General features: G+C 35.0%; 1 protein-coding gene across 1 annotated transcript in view; it reads left to right on the top strand.

Annotated features, from left to right (window-relative positions):
* Positions 1-20,665, top strand: part of DCN (decorin) — a 39,993-nt gene extending 19,328 nt beyond the window's left edge. Inside the window, exons 3-8 of the mRNA XM_064702048.1 lie at positions 528-640; positions 11,659-11,872; positions 12,060-12,173; positions 13,284-13,377; positions 17,184-17,322; positions 19,151-20,665. Coding sequence (XP_064558118.1) covers positions 528-640; positions 11,659-11,872; positions 12,060-12,173; positions 13,284-13,377; positions 17,184-17,322; positions 19,151-19,345 — 869 coding nt within the window. The 3' untranslated portion in view covers positions 19,346-20,665. The remainder of the gene's footprint in view (positions 1-527; positions 641-11,658; positions 11,873-12,059; positions 12,174-13,283; positions 13,378-17,183; positions 17,323-19,150) is intronic.

The raw sequence follows: 20,665 nt of genomic DNA, 5'->3' as shown, positions 1-20,665 counted from the left end.
TTTGGGTTTTTTTTAAGGTGGATTTTACTGCAATTTACTCAGTTACTGTCAAACAAACTGTATTTTTTCTGGAAATTATTATAATTAACTATCATACTTCCTTCAAAAAGCCTAGTACCTTTTAAAAGCAGGAAAGGTTCTCTGTCTACAAAAGCTAACACCCAGTGAAAAAAACAAATACTATATCTCTGTCCAAAAGGATTTTTTATTCACACAATTCAGTGGAATAAAACATGTTAGAAATTATTTCCCCAAACTAAATCCTTTGCTTCAATACCTCAGACTCAGATATTTTCTCAGAAAAGGCATAATGGAAATGTGAATAAATAAATGTTGGTTCAACTTAGCAAAATAAAACTCTCTTTGACTGTCTGGAGACAGAAACACTTTCAAATAAGTCTTCATAAGCTGCTTCAGGAAATTAGTTCTAGAAATGGTGTTTACTGAAAGAAAAATGCTACTAAGAAAGGCACTGTCCCTTATTTAAAGTTTCTTCCAAAGTTAATTGTTCTTTTTACTGTCACTAGGCCTGGAAAAGGTGCCAAAAGACCTTCCCCCAGACACAACCCTGTTGGACTTACAGAACAACAAAATCACTGAAATTAAAGAAGGAGATTTCAAGAACCTGAAGAATCTTCATGTAAGTCTAAAAGTGAACTGGCATTTACCAATAAAAACGGGGAGAAAATGTGGGTTTGGCCTAGCAATGCATTTTTTATTGAAAACCGATTAAATAATTTGTGATCTTCCTCCACCAGCCCAGTCTATTTATTTCTATCCCCATTTCTCTCCTGCAAGCTTTCTTGCCAAACTACAGAAGTTTCTCAGCTCTTTTCAGCTCTTCATGCCTGTCTCCTGTCCATTCAGTCCCCTGATCTCCCATCTTAGCTCCTCTCACATATTTATTTATGTTCTCGGTCTCTTTGGCACAGTTACTTGGTAATTTCCATCTCAGCCCTGCCACCTCACTCCCTTCTTACTGTACTCTTTCCCCTCCTACCTCTGAGCTCACAGAGAATTCTCTGTGCCACGTTTGTCAGCAGACATTCTGTGCTAATTTTAATTCAAGAGTATTTCCAAATTACTCTTCTGCCCCCTGGAATACAATGAAATGATGTTTTTGCAATAACCTTCTCCCTGCAAAGCTCCATCCTCATCCTTTACATGCCAGTCTCTTCTAACACTTCTGTCTGGTTTCCTCTTTGCTGAAATATTTTCCTTCCTGGTTTCTGTGACTGTTTTTTTTTTTTTCTGGTTCACCTCTTCTTTTCCAAGTTTCCATCAGACAGCTACCTTCCTCTCTGTTTCTATTTTTTTTTCTCTGTCTGAGGTTCTCCTTCCTGTCTATAGTTTTTATCAACATTTTTAAATACACACCTCATACTTCTGCCTGAATTTTGTTGAAATATTTTTCCTTACAGAGCAGAAAAAGGCTATTTTCTCTCTTTGAAAGTAATATCCTAACTCAGGCATACACCTGAAAATATTACTTTCTAGGCTTCCAAAAACTCATTTTATTCTGTGCATTCCTCCATTTGATCCTTTATTATTATAAACAATATCTTCTTTGGCTTCTTACAGCCTATTTTAATTCTATTCTATTCTATTCTATTCTATTCTATTCTATTCTATTCTATTCTATTCTATTCTATTCTATTCCATTTCTTTCACAAACAAGAAGCCAACTCCCAATTTTTTATCCATAACTGGTGCCAATATCATCACCCAAAGAATCACTGTTTAAAACAAGAATCTACATTTAGCTACTCATATTTGGAAAAAAAACTATAAAATTTTACCTCTTTTAATTTCTTCCAAAGTCCATCTTAAATATTTGTTCAAATGCAACATCAAGAAGATAATTTAAAAAAAATATGAATGCCAGACCGTCCATAGTGAGGGGATCTGCATGAGTGAATCATGATGAGGTTCATGTCATCTAATTTTAGCATAGGTGTCTGTAGTTGATCTAGTTCCACAGATAACCTCTAAAGACAACAAAACATGTTCTTCCACATCACATTTCAGCAGTCTAGCTTTAAGAATGAGATAATTTGTTCCCCAGAATTTTTTTCAGTTCCCTTCTTTGGCTACAGGACAGATTTGACACTGTAATTCCTGCCTGTTTGCTTTGGTTTTCTTCCACCTTGGAAAGGAGTCCTGTGTTTTCTATGAAGTTTATCTGTGAGATGCTAAAAGAGACAAAATTCTTATCAGTGAAATTAATCTTTTGGCAATCCTTCTTCATGACACTGTATTAAATGAGTCAGAGCATGGTATTGCAGATGAGAATCACTGCTCCCAGTGACTTCTACCCACTTGGCATTTGGTCCAGGTTTCAATTGCACATCCTGCTGTGAGCTATGCTGTTGTGAACTTATTTTATGTCATTGAAGTTAACTCTAAGGGGTTTTCTTTACTTTGGTTTTTTTTCGGTTTTCCTGTTTTCTTTTTCTTTTTTTTACAACAAATACAATTTAATAGTAAATTAAACATGTAACTCCTCAGGGAAGAAATTATTTGTTTACTCACAAAAGTACCCAGGAGATGCTTAAGGACCACTGGAAAACATGCATTAGCAAAAATTTTAACATGTAACCTTCAAAACTGCAATTTTCCTGGATTTACTCAAGAACAAATAATGATTCTCTCAAGGTCCCCTTCCAACCCAAACCATTCTGTGATTCTATGATCTCCTCCCCAAAAAAATAATTTAGTCATGCAGTATATTTATGTAACTAGGCACCATCTTTGCTCTCAGCAGGAATATTCCTGTGTAATATCTGGGAACGATTCCCATTCCCCAACTTTCAATTAAATATTTTTCAGAGGGAGTATTGTTTTTAGAAAGTAAAACTCAAAAGCATTGTTACTGACAGAGCTCTATTATCTCATTTATTTTAAAGATATATAAGTGTGTGAGGCACATATAAAAAATGCATGTGCTTTTTAATCTTATTTCCAGAGAATCATGGCTTGGGTTAATGCCACAGTTGACAGTGTGATGTTCAAAAATTTCTTAGACTTTACTAAACTTTCTTGTACTCTACAAGAAAGATTTACTAAAATTTCTGTGACAAAATCTAAAATTGGAAATTGGACTTAACTGATTGCATGAATGATCACTTAAGGGAAAAATTCCTTAAACTCCAATTTGCATAGCTCTTGAAAAAAAATGAGCAGCTTATACAGTTTGTTACTTTTAAATAATCCATTAAAATACCTTCCTAATACCTACAGATGTCACCAACCACAAGTGAATCAGTTTTAGAAGTGATTTTCATGAACAAGTTGGATTGAACCTAAGGTTTGGCTGGTTCTAAAATCCAGAATAAGTAGCAAGAAAATAAAGGATTTACCCCTAATTTGTTCATGGCTTCTCTTTCAGTACAAATGTAACTGCTTATGCTACACATCACTGTGTAGTGACACAGCACTGGAGATGAAAGAGAACTTAGAACCTACCAAAATATTCTTAGTATTGAAAATTTTCCTGAGTAGATTTCCCAAGCACAGCTAAAATTTGCAGCTGTGGAAATATGTCAAGCAATTAGAAGAGGGCACAGCTAAAGGAATATTTACCTGCAAATAATAGATTTCTGCCAAGAAACATCACAGTCAACAGTTACAGTGCACTTGATATTTTCATAGCTTTAAATTATCCAGGAAAAAGTGGCTAAACTATTAATTTTGTACTATTAAAACTCAGTGAGACTTCACCATATTTGAAAATGAAAGATTGTTTGTTTGTGTGGTTTTGATTTTTTTTTTTTTAGCACAGGGATTGAGAAAACAGAGTAAAATGTGAAGACTTTTTAACGGGCTGAGGACTGAGTTTCACATTTTCAGAAAACTGTCTGATATTACTATATAAAAAAAGTTTCTTATGACTTAGACCTGTGGCAAAAAAGTCAGACAGGAAATCCATTGGAAAAGCCAGGAAAAAAAGTCTCTATTTCTATGAAACAGTAAGAATTTTCCAGGCAGACTGACATTTCTGGATGGAGTTCAGTACTTTGACCCCATGGACACAATAAAGAATCCAAAATACTGCATGAGTAAGCTCCCATGCAGAGTAAAGGAGGAGCCTGCACAAACAGCACATGGAGTTGCAGGCTGTGTGGCAAAGCCAAAGCAAACCAGAAGAATGCCTGCACCTGGAAAAAATGGTGAAACAAACTGCTCTGTGTTAGATCACTATAAGAACAGCACAAACAGCAGAATAGTGACTGCATGCTTCTCCAACAAGAATTTTTCAATTGGCAGAGTGCTGGTGTAGTGAAAGAAGATGAGTGCACTGTTGGCCTGAAATCAAATGGAACATTACCTAATTGAAGCTAGCAGAACTGTTTAAAGACATGGCTGCGCATACAAAAATGCTAAACAAAACTTTGTTTAAACTGAAGGAAAAGATTTAAGAGATAAAAGATTTAAACTTGGAACTTAAAGTTATGACCATATCCATACTAAATGTGCAGGCAGAGAAACTGAAACTCTTTTAGTAGTAACAGCAAGTGGAAAATTAATGTATGGCACTAGAAATTTTAATGCCATCCTTTTTTTAAAAAAAACAAAGAAAAAAACAAACAAAATAAAAATCCCAAAACACCCAAACAAAGCAAACCAAACCTAAAGAAAAGTCTAAGATCTTTCAGAGATACAGAAAACCCCTGAGATCAAAAGAATCAATTAAATAATCCAGTCTTCTGATGACTCATTGCATTTTCAGTTCCCTTTTCCCAGGCATTAAAAGAAGTTAACACCTTGTCTCTGTAAATCACAGAAAGAAGAATCAGTAATCACCATCCTACTGTGGAAAAACAAAGACACATATCTCTGTCCAGCTTCTACCTCTGAACCCAGTTCCTATTATCATGAGTGGCATGAGTGAGGTGCAGCTTTAGGTTCCTAAAAAATATTCAGAGAGGGGAATAAAAATTAATCTTTCTGAAATACAGCATTCCCTTAGAGAATTTTCACTTCCTCATATTCACCTTTGCATTATGCTTAAGAAACACTGAGATTTTCCACAGAAACAAGAACAGAAAACATTTTTCTTGTACAATGGGTAAAGATTTTTTCCTGTGAGGAAAAAAACCAGGACCAAATATTTGAAGTCCTTAAAATTCTGGAGAGAGCCAGCATTCTAGGCTAATAAAAAAAGGAAACTTTTATAGAACATAACAATTAAAAAATCAGATCAATTGTAATAAATTTAATGAATGACCAAAATTTCTTGCCACAGTAGACAAGGACAGGGTTGAATGAAAAAGGAAAATGCAGAACTACCTGTTTCCTCATCATCTGTGCAAGTCATGTTGCATGAGAGGTACCAGTGAGAGCTCAAAGGCCAGGCAAACTAGGTCTGCAGCAGGCTCCTTTTCTTGGTGAGATTATTCAACAATGTCCTGTGCATATTATTAAAGTGTTTTCCACTGGCTTCTCTTGTTTGTACTGACAGGCTGCTTCTCCAGTGCCTTGACATCTCCTTCCTTCACAATTCATTCCTCTCTATTGCTTCCATCTCATCCTTTTTTTCCTTTCTTTCCTTAGCTATGTTCTCTTGATCCTAGCTTTGGATGATTAGAGAAAAATAACAACTGCATTTCTGACAAGTTCTGGTTTTGGGGGGTTTTGTTTGTTTGTTTGCTTGTTTTGTTCTTGGGTTGTTTTTAGTTTTTTAGTTTTTTCCATAAATGTACATACGTCTTTAGTAATTTTGAAGAAAGTCTTCCCTCTATGGTCAGGTTATAAGTATGACTTAACTTAAAATGTAAGGTAAACAAAAGGGATTAATTTTATTATTATTTTTATTGGGATGCCTGGCTCCTGAGGTTAAAGTTCTTAAGATATAACTGTTCCTAGCAGAACTGTAATAAAAAACAGGTAATAATGTAATACATAACCCAGGAAATTAAAGAAATTCCATTGGGTCAGGAATTGACTTTTCAGTTTAAACCCTGAAGGATGCATGCATCAGTAAAGAATTGATGTTAGATAAGAGTTCCATCCCCAGCTGGCAAAACAGGTGTATCACTATGTAATATGGCTGATGAAAGTCTGCTGGTAATTTTCCATTTTAATTCTGGTTTTGGCAAGGCTCTCACTTCTAACTATACTAAATTAAGATGAATGGGGATTGAAACGCCTCAGAACAGTCTCCTGAGAATCTCATATAATGAAATTACACCAGAAAATTTAATTCCCCACCCCTAGACAGGACAAAAATTGGATGTTTTAGTAACCACAACAAGAACAACCCTATGCTAATTCCAGCCTGCCTGCCACACACTGCCTCTGCAGCTTGTCAGGCTGTATTTTGACAAAAGCCTGCCAACAAGGATTCCAAAAGTTTCCTGAATTGTGAATCCTCCTTTTTGTGTTGGGAATAAATATTTGATGTAGAAACCAGGTCAGAGGGAGCTAAATGGCCAGACTCCCACTGACTTCAACGTAGCCGGGGTCTATTCCTGTCATACAGTGGTTTTTATTTTTCTCCTGACTACAGAAATACCAGAGGTGTTTCACTAAAAGAGAAAGTCATCTTTGGAGCAAAGCTTAATTTTTTTTTCCTCTCTGAATGCTACTTAAACTGCTGGTCATGATAAGGTGGTGAAATATTGCAACTGAGTCAATGTTTACTGTGCATTTTACATGCTATATTATGACAAAGGAAAAAAGCTTTATCTCAGGAAAATGAGGATGGAAGTTGAGTTTTATCCATGGGAAATTGCTATGAAACCTCTAAGCCTAACAAACTGATGTATTAGTACTTAATGTATTTTTCAGTACTTAATGCCTTCCTTTCTTTCTTTCTTTCTTTCTTTCTTTCTTTCTTTCTTTCTTTCTTTCTTTCTTTCTTTCTTTCTTTCTTTCTTTCTTTCTTTCTTTCTTTCTTTCTTTCTTTCTTTCTTTCTTTCTTTCTTCCTTTCTTTCTTTCTTTCTTTCTTTCTTTCTTTCTTTCTTCCTTTCTTTCTTCTTTCTTTCTTTCCTTTCTTTCTTCTTTCTTTCTTCTTTCTTTCTTTCTTCTTTCTTTCTTTCTTTCTTTCTTTCTTTCTTTCTTTCTTTCTTTCTTTTCTTTCTTTCTTTCTTTCTTTCTTTCTTTCTTTCTTTCTTTCTTTCTTTCTTTCTTCTTTCTTTCTTCTTTCTTCTTTCTTTCTTCTTTCTTCTTTCTTTCTTTTATTCTTTCTTTCCTTTCTTCCTTTCTTTCCTTTCTTCCTTTCTTCTTTCTTTCCTTTCTTTCTTCCTTTCTTTCTTCCTTCTTTCCTTCTTCTTCCTTTCTTTCTTCCTTTCTTCTTCTTCTTTCTTCTTCTTCTTTCTTCCTTCCTTTCTTTCTTCTTTTTTCTTCTCATCTCTTTCTTCCTTCTTTCTTCTTTCTTTTTCCTTTCTCTTCTTTCTTTCTTCTTTTTCTTCCTTTCTTTCTCTTCTTCCTTTCTTTTCTTTCTTTCTTTCTTTCTTTTCTTCTTTCTTTTCTTTCTTTCTTTCTTTCTTCTTCTTTCTTTCTTTTCTTTCTTTCTTCTTTCTTTTTCTTTCTTTCTTCTTCTTTCTTTCTTCTTTTTCTTTCTTCTTTCTTTCTTCTTTCTTTCTTCTCTTTCTTTCTTCTTTTTCTTTCCTTTCTTTCCTTTCTTTCTTTCTTTCTTTCTTTCTTTCTTCTTCTTTCTTTCTTCTTTCTTTCTTTCTTTCTTCTTTCTTTCTTTCTTTCTTCTTCTTTCTTTCTTTCTTTCTTCTTTTTTCTTTCTTTCTTTCTTTCTTTCTTTCTTTCTTCTTCTTTCTTTCTTTCTTTCTTTCTTTCTTTCTTTCTTTCTTTCTTTCTTTCTTCTTTCTTTCTTTCTTTCTTTCTTCTCTTTTCTTTCTTTCTTTCTTTCTTTCTTCTTTCTTTCTTTCTTTCTTCTTTCTTTCTTTCTTTCTTTCTTTCTCTTTCTTTCTTTTCTTTCTTTCTTTCTTCTTTCTTCTTCTTTCTTTCTTTCTTCTTTTTCTTTCTTCTTTCTTTCTTTTTCCTTTCTTTCTTCTTCTTTCTTTCTTTCTTCTTTCTTCTCTTTCTTTCTTCTTTCTTTCTTTTCTCTTCTTCTTCTTTTTTCTTTCTTTCTTTTCTTTTCTTTCTTTCTTCCTTTCTTTCTTCTTTCTTTCTTTCTTTTCTTTCTTCTTTCTTTCTTTCTTCTTTCCTTTCTTTCTTTCTTTCTTTCTTTCTTTCTTTCTTTCTTTCTTTCTTTCTTTCTTTCTTTCTTTTCTTTCTTCTTTCTTTTCTTTCTTTCCTCTTCCATATATTTTTGTATCCATACCAGGTCATGTTGAAAGCTGTGCATTTGTTTTCTCAGTCACTTTTATTGTCAATTCATTATGTGCTTAAATTTTTTTGGACAGGGGAAGTTAGGATTAAGGGAATATATTTATTCTAAATGAAATATCCTTTTTCCTCCATTAGAAGTGAAAGTGTAGAAGAGGATAGATTTTCCAATAAGGGCATCAGTTTATGTGACTTTTGTTCTAGAATGTCATTTCTGCCAAATTATCTCACACCAGCAGCATTGCAAGTGGTATCTGTAACCAACGGCTCCAGCATTCTTGAGCACTTTCAGGATGACCCTTATTTTTCTCTCCAAGTGCTTCTTGCCCTGTACAAAATTTTCATGTCCTTTAACACACCGAATGTAATGTGCCATCATGCCATCTGGGCTTTATTCTGGATAGCTGGTCCTGTGACCTGTTTTTGCCTAAGATCCATTCCTCTGCAACACTGCCTGCAGATGTTTTCCCTAGGTTTTTGTCCCCTAGTTCCTGTTTTCATTGACCTCTAAATCTCCTGAGTTTTTAATTTTATTTTATTTTGGTTTGGTTTAGCTTTTGTTACATGCAAACCATACGGGACACATTCTGAGGAAAGTAAACAGCCTTGCTGCAAGGCTAATAACTTAGTTCTTTAAGTAAGGGGTATAATAGAGGCATTGTGAAGTGGGAAAGGAATCCAGGGCTATGGCTTGCCAGGTGCTATACTGGTGTGTTATCCTCATCATTTATTGTTGCTCTGGGAAACAGCAAAATGTCTCTTACAAACTGGTGTGTGGGTTTATTTTTCCTTCTTTACAGCTGCACAACAATGGAAAAATAATGCAGGTTTGAAATACTGGGAGCAGGGACTTGCAGAGAGGGATCTAAGTGGGAAATATTATTCTGGTACAGAAAAAGTTGTAAATTCTGGCTTGTGTTACTTTCCCACCTTATACCACCAAACACATGTTCCCACTGTGAAATTAGTGGCTTTATACATACCTTTGATAGAATACCGTCATTTCTAAGTGAGAGACTCCTTGAGTGTTTGAATAATAAAAAAATCTGTTTCCCAAAGATAACATTAACATATTCATGAGAAACCATTGGAAAAGCATAATTCTAGGTACCTAGATAACTTCTGGGTTTGGTCAGGGGTATCAGTTCCACTCTGAAGAGATATAACAATCCGCTACTCAGACAATATTTACAGTGCCTAGCTGAATGTATGCCTGCCTATTTCCATCAAGAAATATTTGACACCAAGTCATCAGCTGTGATTATTGTTGCCCAATTTATATTTTTTTAAATTTAAAAGACAACATGGTTAAAAGAAATCCAAAAAAAGCAGTCTTTTAGCTGAAACAAATGGTTAATCAGTAAAAAACAAGATACAGGATAAAACTTTCAAATATTCATAACATGAGCCCAAACTCATTGAGTGTTGACTTAGAGATCTATGAAAAAAATACATGGTGAAATTAATAAAAATAAAGACCAATGAAATTAGCGGTAGTACATTTGATTATTGAAATAAAAGCAATGTAATACACTAATCTGCCTAGTTCCAACTGCAGTACTTCTAAATAACTGGGTTGTTTGCCATGTCCTAATACTCTACAGGTAGCTGAATTTCACTATGGGCAGAAGCTATATCTGTATCATAATTCTGGCAATCATGAATCAGAAAACCACACCCAATGTGTATCCATGTGTTCTCATGTCAGATTTTATCATACAGGCCCAAATGAAAGGGAGTTGGTGCCTGACCAACTCCACTGACCAACATATTTATTTTGGGATGGGCTTATTGTTAGAGAAATGCTCTGCTGAACTGTGGGCGACCTCTTCTCCCTCCTCTTGCATGTGAGTTATTTCTAGCTAGCACACCAAATTGAAACCAGCTCTGTTCAGCTTTACGTGCACTCAGTGAAACCATGTCCAGGACACACTGCTGGCTTTGCTCAGGGTGATCTGCAAGAGGAGCCCATCAGGGGAAAAACTCATCACCATTTTCATCTTTCACGCCTCTTTCCAGTTTCCATGATGGAGAGCTGCTCTCACAGAGGCTGATAGTCTTGTCACTGTTTTAATACTTAACTGATTATGGAATGTCAGACACTCCATTTTCCTCCAAGAAACAGACTAAAGTGTAATTCTGAAAATATTGAAAATATGAAAACACTCTGATGTTCACTATAGTATTTACAACAATTTTTGTCTTCTGTTTCTAAAACTAGCACAATGGAGGTGGTGAAAAAGATGCCCTATTAATGAATATAAGTAGATATTATATCAATACTTAAATGGCACATTCTACATAATCCACTGCAAAAAACATGCAGCGCTGTAAATCTGATAAGTAGATAGCAAACAGATGGAATGATAAGAATCATTCAAGTGTCTATTATATCTGAAATAATCTCCATTACTGTGTTATGTCCTGATAGTAATGAGGCCTTTGCCCTTTCTGTGTCATGGTTAATTAATCTATGAGATTTAGAAGTAATGTAAATTTCAGAGGCATGCAGAGAGCACCTGTTACAGATAAGAGTGCTTTCATGAAGGTCTTTCTCAGCTGAATGTATAGAGAGACAATCTTAGAGTTACCCTGATTCTAGGTATCACAGTTGTGAGAACTGGATTAGGCACTGACAAGTAAGGCAAAGTATGTATGGTCCATGATTCCCAACAGCAGGGCTTGGAGCCTGATGCTACAGATTGTTCCCCTTCTATACAAATTTTTCTTACCAAAATGATAGCTTATATCTCTGAAAAAAAAAAAAAAAAAAGGTTGTTATTTGTCCAAAATCTAGTAAGTGCTGTTTTATAAGAATAAGAGGAATGAGGTGAAGTTATGCATATTTTTATTAAGCTGGGCTGTGCCTTCACTCTATTGAGTAATAGAATTTCCTGTTCAGGAGACACTGGTTAGAAGGGTTGTGTGATGATGGATAAGGTATAAGAGTATCCTTAGGATAAACAAAACCAGAAAAAAATACCCAAATAAAAATTGTAATTTTTGTGACTGTCCTGTTCTTCCCAGCTTGCAAATGGAATGATTGTACTTCTTCTTAAACATAAATTATGGATGCTAACAGAAGCTGCATTGCAGTCCCAGCAATGAAGTAACACTTGCATTTGTTCTATGGGATTTATGTTTCACTGTTTCAGAAGTTTATAATCTTTTTTTTAATACTGCATTATATTTACTTCAGCTCACCAAATTTGCCATCAGAAGACCTCAAAAAGCAGTAGAGAATAATAATAGTAATAGTAATAGTAATAGTAATAGTAATAGTAATAGTAATATAATTATAATTTTAAAATTTTTCACCACAAAAATAACTTTCCTTGTGGTCATCTGAGATCTCCTTGATTATTACTCCACAGGCATTGATCCTTGTCAACAACAAAATCAGCAAAATAAGCCCATTAGCTTTTGCTCCTCTGAAGAAACTGGAAAGACTTTACCTGTCCAAGAACAACCTGAAGGAGCTCCCAGAAAACATGCCGAAGTCTCTCCAGGAGATACGGGCTCATGAGAATGAGATCTCCAAGTTGAGGAAAGCCGTCTTTAATGGACTGAATCAAGTGATTGTCTTAGGTATGAGCATGAGAAATTTTAACAAACACAACTGAGTGTTTTTTTAAGATGCTATTTGTAGTTTGATCAGTGATTATAGTAGAAAGGCAACAAGTGCCCCAATAAATTGTGCCTCCAAATTAGCTATGACCTGAAGAATATAAGTGCCTACATTGCAGTCCAGCTCACAACCATGTTTTGTTGGCAGAGCTTGGCACCAATCCAATCAAGAGCTCAGGCATTGAGAACGGAGCTTTCCAGGGCATGAAGAGGCTCTCCTACATCCGTATCGCTGACACCAACATCACAAGCATCCCAAAGGGTAAGAAATTCCATTAGTATTTCAGGGAATTGCACAGGTATAACGTGATAGCTTCTACTCAGTTGGGAAAAAAATCTTATGAAAGCTTTGTAAGTCTGTCCTTAAAGTATCTGATTTTAAACCAGATTACTTTTATTAGTTTTGAAAATTTTGGCATTAGGTTACAAGAAGCTTCATGAGAGGTGCACTGTGAAATGTCATTTTATGTTATTTTGCTTTTGTTGTCTCATAGCTGAAATATAAAATGGAAGAATGTTTTCAGCCTCCAAGCCTGGTTATTGAGCCTGATTAACATTACACGACTGTAAACTCATGTAGAATTAGCTGAAGTTGTACAAGCATAAAATCAGCCCTCCACAAGTCTGTGGGTTTGAAGCCAAAAATAGTGTCCCTATAACAAAACAGAAATCTTTGCTATTTTTCAAAGTCCTTAATTGCAAATTCCTAGAAAATAAGAACAATTTCATTGTAATTTATTAAAAACAAAACAAACAAAAAGGAATTATTCTAATACAGATGAAATTATATTCAATTTATTCATACTTCAGTCAACAGATTGTTTGGAAATGGCTGAAAACTTTTTGAGAGATAATACTGATTTTTTTTTTTTTCTTCCCATATTTCCTGTTCTGGATGTTCTTTTGAGGGACCTCAGTTAGGTAAAATGTGTTTCCTCTTTTGTTTCCCCGGTAAACAGAATTTGTAAACTAGTATGCACCCTAACTAAAATGACATTAAAATTATTTTGCCTCATACTTACAGCTGCATTTTCTACTGCTGTTTCTTGTTAAATATCTAGGTGATACATGTTTGCACATTTATGTATATGGATAGTCTGGCTAAAATGAGAGATCTTTATAGGTCTCATTTACATAATCATGAAGGGTAGAATTAATAAATTAGAAGAATTTAATTTTTCAAGAGTTAACTGTTTTATAAGGACACTAGGGTTGTGAAAGCTATTTATTCCATTTAGTGAACAGTTCATGGGCAAGTTTAGAAATATTATTTTGTCAACCGTGAAAGAACCTTGTTATGGTACAATTATTTTTTTTTAAATATAAGAATCCAGTTTAATCAAAATTAATTTGATGGTGTTCTCTCTTTCAGGCCTTCCACCATCCCTTACTGAGCTTCACCTTGATGGCAACAAAATCAGCAAAATTGATGCTGAAAGTCTCTCTGGGCTCACTAACTTGGCAAAGTAAGAATTGATTTCTTCTTTTCACATAAAATATTAGCTGAAATTTCAATCACCACACACACAATTATAAAACATAAGTCTGGCCTTCATGAATATTAGAATAATTGGAAAAATCTTAACTTAGCAGGAAAGGCTTCTAAGGATTTGTGTAGTGATTGAAGAGAACAAACACTTTTTTTGATTTTCCTGACAAAACTTTTCATCTGTTTTCAATTATGAGTGCTATATGCTCGGGACAACTGTTTATTTGATTTACAAAAACCAAAAAACAAATAGAAAAGAGAACAAAATGCACACACACACACACAAAAATAAAAGCCAAACAAAAAATCCAGAACAAAACAAAACAAAAAACCCCAAAAACACAAACAAACAAACAAGAACAATTAGACTTTTAAAATTGTATCATGCTTCTTTCATTTCATGTCCATCTTTGGTTTATGCAGTTTTCTTGGAACACAGCAATGCTCATGCAGTTTGCCTGGAAAATAAGGGAAAAAGTACATGGGAACCAAAACTTCTTTCGACAATGGTTCCTTTGTTTCTCAAGAAGGGCAAGTCTGCAATGAGTCCAGGAACATGATTAAGAAAAAAAATAATAAAATTTAATTGAAAAATTGTTACTGTCAGAGCGACTTTACTCTGCTAATCTGTGGTTATGTTGATGAATAAGTTTCTCTAAGTGTAGGAAAATAAAAAGGAAAATTCCCAAAAATCCCTTATACAGAATGATTTGTGAATTCATTCACATCAAAAAACATGTAGCAGAGAAAAATGGTCTTTTACTACAAGTAATTTTTATAATTTAATATTAAAAAATTACTATGCAAATGGTTTTTAAAAAGACTGATAATCAGACTTCTAACCAGATTACTGGATTAATGGATTTTCATCATTCCGCTTGTCATAATGAGGGTAGAAAACAGAAATCAGAGAGAGATTACTGAGTAAGGGGTGTTTAGTTTACAACTATTTATAGTTGCTTGAACAGCAGTTCAATGCAATGAAGTATATAGTAACCTAATATTTATTTTGAATATGAAAATTCCAAGATATAAAGCTTAGAACACCTTTCCAGTTCTTAAAAATTATGACACTTCATCTTAAGTTTTATGTTAATATTTCATCACAGACTCAAAAAGAAATCTGTCCTAGGTTTTAATGAAAAATAAAAATACTATAAATATGGATTAGAGGACTATGAAACAGTTATTGTTTGTTACAGAGGCTTAGAATAGATTATAAGATTCCTCAGAGAAATTATGAAGAGAATTTCCAAAACCAAAACAAGACGATAACTACTCAGGTAGAGAATAATTTACATTACTGGAGGTGGAGGCTGTGGGCATGTGAGCTGTCCTGCAGATGACAGAGTTTTTCTGTTTTTCTCATTCACACTTGGAAAACACCACAGGCAGCATCACATGGACAACACTGTTGGAAGTCTGCCTTAAGACATAAAGTTTTAAACAGCAGGTGCCAGTGGAGTCCTAAAAATATCTCAGCTTGGGCTGCTCCTATTGTGGCTGCACTGCACGGCACAGCAAGATTCTCTGCTGACCAGGATGTGGAAATGTGGAGCTGCTCAGAGCAGGCTCCAGGTTTTAAAGCACTCTCTGCCCTGTGCTTAAGCAGGCAACCTAAGCATAGTCAGAGATGCTCTTTTGCAAAGGTGAGAGGTAAGGAAGAGCATGAACAAGGAGCACCTTGCACAAAACAGACAGATGGGGAAAGGAGGGAGCTATGGAAGAGCTCTAGCCCACCAGAGAGAACCCCAGCTTTTTTTTTTTAATATGACAAAGTTTTCAGAGATATTAGGACAAGGTCAGACAACCTTGTTCAAGCCTACTCAAGATTGACAGTCTAATAGCTGCCCTAAAACACAAATAAACTTTGAGAAACAGGTTATTTTTCTGGCTGTGTTAAGGAATTTTAAACTGTAAAACAAGATCTTGGTGTATGTCAGTTCATTCTCTTTTGAGTTTTCTTGCATTCTAGTAGATGTACAATATTTGTCCTTTTTTGTTTATTTTCCTTATCAAGTTACTCCTAAGTCTTTCAAAAGCCTTCATTGAGTGATTCAGTAAAAACCCAATAATCTTCTGAAAGTAAATCCAGAAAAGACTTTGCTGATTACTTGCAAGAATGAGTTCCAAGACAACATTCACATTACACATCCTTGCACATTATGTGTTGATATTACCAATATCTATATTCTAATGAAACTTACTGAAACGGACTAGCTTCAAACAATGGAAATTGAACCAAACAAAGGGAGATTTTGATAAGATATTAGGAAAAATTTCTTTACTGAAAGGGGGGTCAGGCCCTTCAACATGCTGCCCAGGGAAGTGATAGAATCAGCTTCCCTGGAAGTGTTCAAAAGGCACAGGATGTGGATGTGGCTCCTGGGGACCTGGCTTAGGGGCGAGTGTGGTGGGACTGCATTAACGTTTGGACTTGCTGGTCTCAGAGGTCTTTTCCAACCCTAATGATTCTATGATTCTAAACCCATAATAATAATAATAACAGTGCTGGGCATCATGAAGTTTCTTTCAAAAACATAGTAGAAATTATTCAGCAGGGATGTTGGAGAAAAAAGGTGAAAAATTATCTGAGAGTTTCTTCAATTTTGAATTATGTTTATGATGATGCTCTTCAATGATTTAGAACACTTGGATGAGATTTACTGAAACTCTGGGAAAAGTTACTTATTCACTAATGAGAAAGGAAGTAATATATCAAATGTATGAAGTAAGAATGATTTGTGAAATTCTTCCTTTCTTTTCCTATGGGAAGGGCAATGGAGACCATATTCTTTCCAAATCACCCTCTGTTTTACACAATAATATTGACTTCATCTGCAAGCATAGCCCCAAGTGACTGAGAGTTTTTGTAAGACATTTAGAGGAGATGTAATTGCATATAATTTCATTCCTTCTGGGATTTAGGTCCACTTCACTACAGACTCCCATAATTTCATTCTTTCCCTAAAAGACTGTGCAAAGGGACTATTTTTCTTCAATAGACTAATATGAAACTCAGAACTGGTTTTCTTGGTACTGGTCTCCCAGGTTTGACACGTCTGCTTCTTGACCTGCATATGTAGAGAACACATATTTAGATATGTGTCAAACAAGAATTTATAGCCCTCTGAAAAAACATGGAGGATTTTTTTCCAATCTTTTCAAAGACATTCACTATGAGTACCCATCACTGAAGTCCATTGTAAGCATTCTGTAGAACTTCAGACAGAATTGCTAGGTAGGATCTAATTCACCAAGCTATCCTAAATCTTGGTATACCCTATTCAAAAGAAAGTTCATTCTAATAACTTTTAATGAAAATTCTTCATTATCAAATTCTAGCTAGGAGAACTCTGAATTGATTTCTAAGCGAAGTAAATTCATGTTATGTAGTTGGGAGCTCTCATTAAACTCTCCTTTGTCATTTAATAGTTTGAAAGCATTGCCATATCCAAATTAGTATGATAAGACTATTTGTATTATATGTAATACTAATTAATACTAGGAAAACTCTCAACCATAAAGATCAAGCAAGAATTTTCAGTCCTGTGATTTTGTTCTAGTTTCAGGCCCTGACTTCTGAAACTGCAACTAGCCACAAGAATTACAAGCTATTAGATAACTGTGAAGAAGGCTTTCTTTAAAAGTACTCCCCCATAGCAAATTATTTTAACACGAGGTCTCTTATTACCTGTATTAAATTCTCTTATCAATTAAATTGTTAAGAAGTCTCAGAGCATTTTCCCCTTCAATATTATTTTTTTTTTCAAACTTTTTCAGACTGGGCCTCAGTTTCAACAGTATTTCTTCAGTTGAGAATGGCTCTCTTAACAATGTACCTCACCTGAGGGAGCTCCACTTGAACAACAATGAACTTGTCAGAGTACCCAGTGGACTGGGTGATCACAAATACATACAGGTAAAGTTTATCATACTGTCTCAGAGAGCAACAGATGAAAGATTCCTAATGGTATTTGTGTGTTTATTCAGTCTTGAACAGAAATGTGCACATGATTTTTAACTTGATGCAAGTTTCATGAGTACTTGAATTATGAAGGAAATGTTGAATACAACAGGAAGACTCTTATTGCAATTTTTTGGTGAAAATGGTTATGGAGGTATACAGAACTAGAGGTGTACATTCATTATCTCTGTATGTCTGACAGGCCACAAAAAAATATGGGATTATTTTTGTACTTTGGTTTCCTCTTCACTCAAAAAATAATTTCTAAGATAATTTCTTCTGTTGATTTTTTTTTCTTTTCTACTGAGTGAAATTTTGCAACCTTTCCCAATAACCTTTCCTTTGTTATCTCACAAAACAGTGCCATCAGGAGGACAAACAGACAAAATAGGCATTCCACATCACCAGTATTTCTGACGTCCTTTTGACCAGATATCTAGAAATATTGCCTCTTGGAAGCAATTCAAATATGTCTTCACCCAGACTAAGATTTTACAGGAAAGAAAGCTCTCAAAGAATGAAGACTCCCAAATGTAAATTGCCCCCTTCATGTTGCTTGGAAAAATTCTCCAGAAGTGGTGACTCTGGAGCTAAATAATATTCATCAGCTACTTTAAATTGTCATTAGTGTTACTTTGGCTCTGCGTCCTGTATAGTTGCACTCATGAGAATGAAAATATTAGAGCTGGAGAGAAACCAATTGGCATCAAATATAGTCTCTGTATGATGTCGTTATAGAGCACGACACAACACAAAGTACCACAACTCCAACAGAAGGGTGCAAGAGAGATTTGTTATAGCAACATGTTGCTTTTATACTTTTTCAAGATATTTACATTCACTTAACATACACATTCACTGCCCATTGGTTATAGGAAAGAAACAAAATTCTCAGTGGGTGATCAAGGAGCCACATAATTCTGTGAGCCAGCTAGAGTCCGTATCTTTTAACTTTCTCTCCTTCATCACATTACCGTGGTGACAACCTTGGTGTCTTCCTCAGGAGAGATATGGGGCTTCCCTTTATCTTCAGGAAGCCTTTGCTGGCTCACAAGAACAGCACAGAATGTCTTTCCTGCAGTATACAGTGCATGCTCCAGAGCCACAGTGTTGTATTCGTAACTTCACAGTTTGGCTCCTCTTTTGGTTACAGTTCTACCAGCTGACAGCAACATTATTGTGATGGTGCTCACAGGGGTCCCAGGATGAGGGAAGAGATGAGAATGTTGACTCCATGTTTCAGAAGGCTTGATTTTTTATTTTATGATATATAATTTATTAAATCTATACTAAAAGAATAGAAGAAAGAATTTCACCAGAAGGCTAGCTAAGAATAGAAAAGGAATGATAACAAAGGCTTGTGACTGACCAAGACAGCCTGGACAGCTGGACTTTGATTGGCCATTAATTAGAAACAACCAACATGGACCAATCAAAGATCTACCTGTTGCATTCCACAGCAGCAGATAATTATTGTTTACGTTTTGTTCCTGAGGCCTCTCAGCTTCTCAGGAGAAAAAATCCTAAGGAAAAGATTTTTCATAAAACATGTCTGTGACACGTTATTAGATTCCTTGCACAGTTTGTGAACTTTCTGTAGAAATTATGTCAATTGGGTACATGCTAGGTATTTCAAAAGGTAAAAAGGGTCAAGGATTTGTTTGGAAAAAAGACATATTTGCATAATGTTGCTAAAATCCATATGAAACATTTAATATGAAATTATTTCTCTTATTTGCCATGATAGCTCAATTTCTCACTTCAGTACTTGCATGCTTTTCAGGTGGTCTATCTTCATAACAACAAAATTGCTTCCATTGGCATCAACGACTTCTGCCCCCTTGGCTACAACACCAAGAAGGCCAGCTACTCCGGCGTGAGCCTCTTCAGCAACCCCGTGCAGTACTGGGAGATCCAGCCCTCTGCCTTCCGGTGTATCCACGAGCGCTCCGCAGTACAGATTGGGAATTACAAATAGATCTCTAGGGATGGGGGTCGGTTGTGTTCCAGCTAAAGTGTCTGTCCTCATAGGCCTGTTCAAAAAACCATTGCTAACAATTAACGCCAAATGCCAGAAACTTCACTTTTAAGTGGAAATGATCCATTGATGTAGAATAAATGAGACATAACAGATGTACAAGAGCAAGCATACCACCAATAAGAATTGCCCACTGTGCTTTAAACTGACTTATTTCAGCCTTCTTTTCCAGCATGCTTTCTGTGGCATTTTTCAGTTTGCTGAATGCTGCAGGTTTTCAGATTCCACTGTATATGAAATTCGGAGTAAATATTTGTCAAGTTATGATTTATTAAAAAAAAAAAAAAAGACAGTGATTGAGGTTATTTTTATAGCCACACACAGAGAAAAATAGCAGAGGGGAAAAAAGACTCTCAAATCATCTTGAGACTTGAGAAGGTAAGAGTTACCTCCTTTAAATTTATTTCAAGCCCTGGAGGTTTAAAAATATCCACTATAAGATAATTCTGAATGTATCTATTTAGCAGAGGCAAATAAAGTTGTTGCTAATGTCATTATTTTTGAAAAAAATAAATAAATTTGTATTTTACACATAGTTCTTTAAAGTTTGCCATTCTTCTAGAGCAATGCTATTCAGAATTAGCCTAACATCGTCCTAATGAATAAAATATTGAGTAGTCTGCAGTAAAAAACTTGTAACCTATATCTGGAGCTCAATGACTAAATTTCTCTAGAGCAAATCCTTCTTACTTTAGTCACAAGAGCAGTTTTTATGATTGTACTGCCTTGCAGAGTATGGTATAAAGGTTTAGTAATTGTTATCAGTCCATGTATTTATCTAAAAAAAAAACCGTAGCAGTTCACTTTTCACTTGTTCTTCATTGTACATTTATCAACATCCTTTACTGGTTTTGGTTTTTAAAAAATGGAATTAATTGTGAAGTAGAGATATGCAGGCTCCTCTGTCCGACAAATTTGTGGAATTTTAACTATAGAAGCAAAACCATAAGTATAGGAATATATGAAGTGAAATAACTGCTATTTTGTGGACATTGTTGAGACATCATTTGTGGATGCATCTATTTAGAGTGATTTGGAGCCCTCTGTAAATTGGGATTCTTCAACCCATACCAGCGGGTAGCAAGCACATCAAAGGTAGGCTGCACATATCTACTGTCAATCTTCAAAGCTAAACATATACTCAATAAAAACATCACCTGAAAAAAATCTTCTGCAGACTCTTAATACTCCAAAGTCAATCTCTCTAATTTGTAAAACTTATATGTCATTTATATTAAAGAATAATGTAATACAGGCAAA

The sequence above is a fragment of the Zonotrichia leucophrys genome, chromosome 1A (genome assembly GCF_028769735.1).
Source record: "Zonotrichia leucophrys gambelii isolate GWCS_2022_RI chromosome 1A, RI_Zleu_2.0, whole genome shotgun sequence".
NCBI lineage: Eukaryota > Metazoa > Chordata > Aves > Passeriformes > Passerellidae > Zonotrichia > Zonotrichia leucophrys.
The sequence above is the reverse complement of the archived record's forward strand: the minus strand, read 5'-3'. Positions and strand labels throughout refer to the sequence as shown.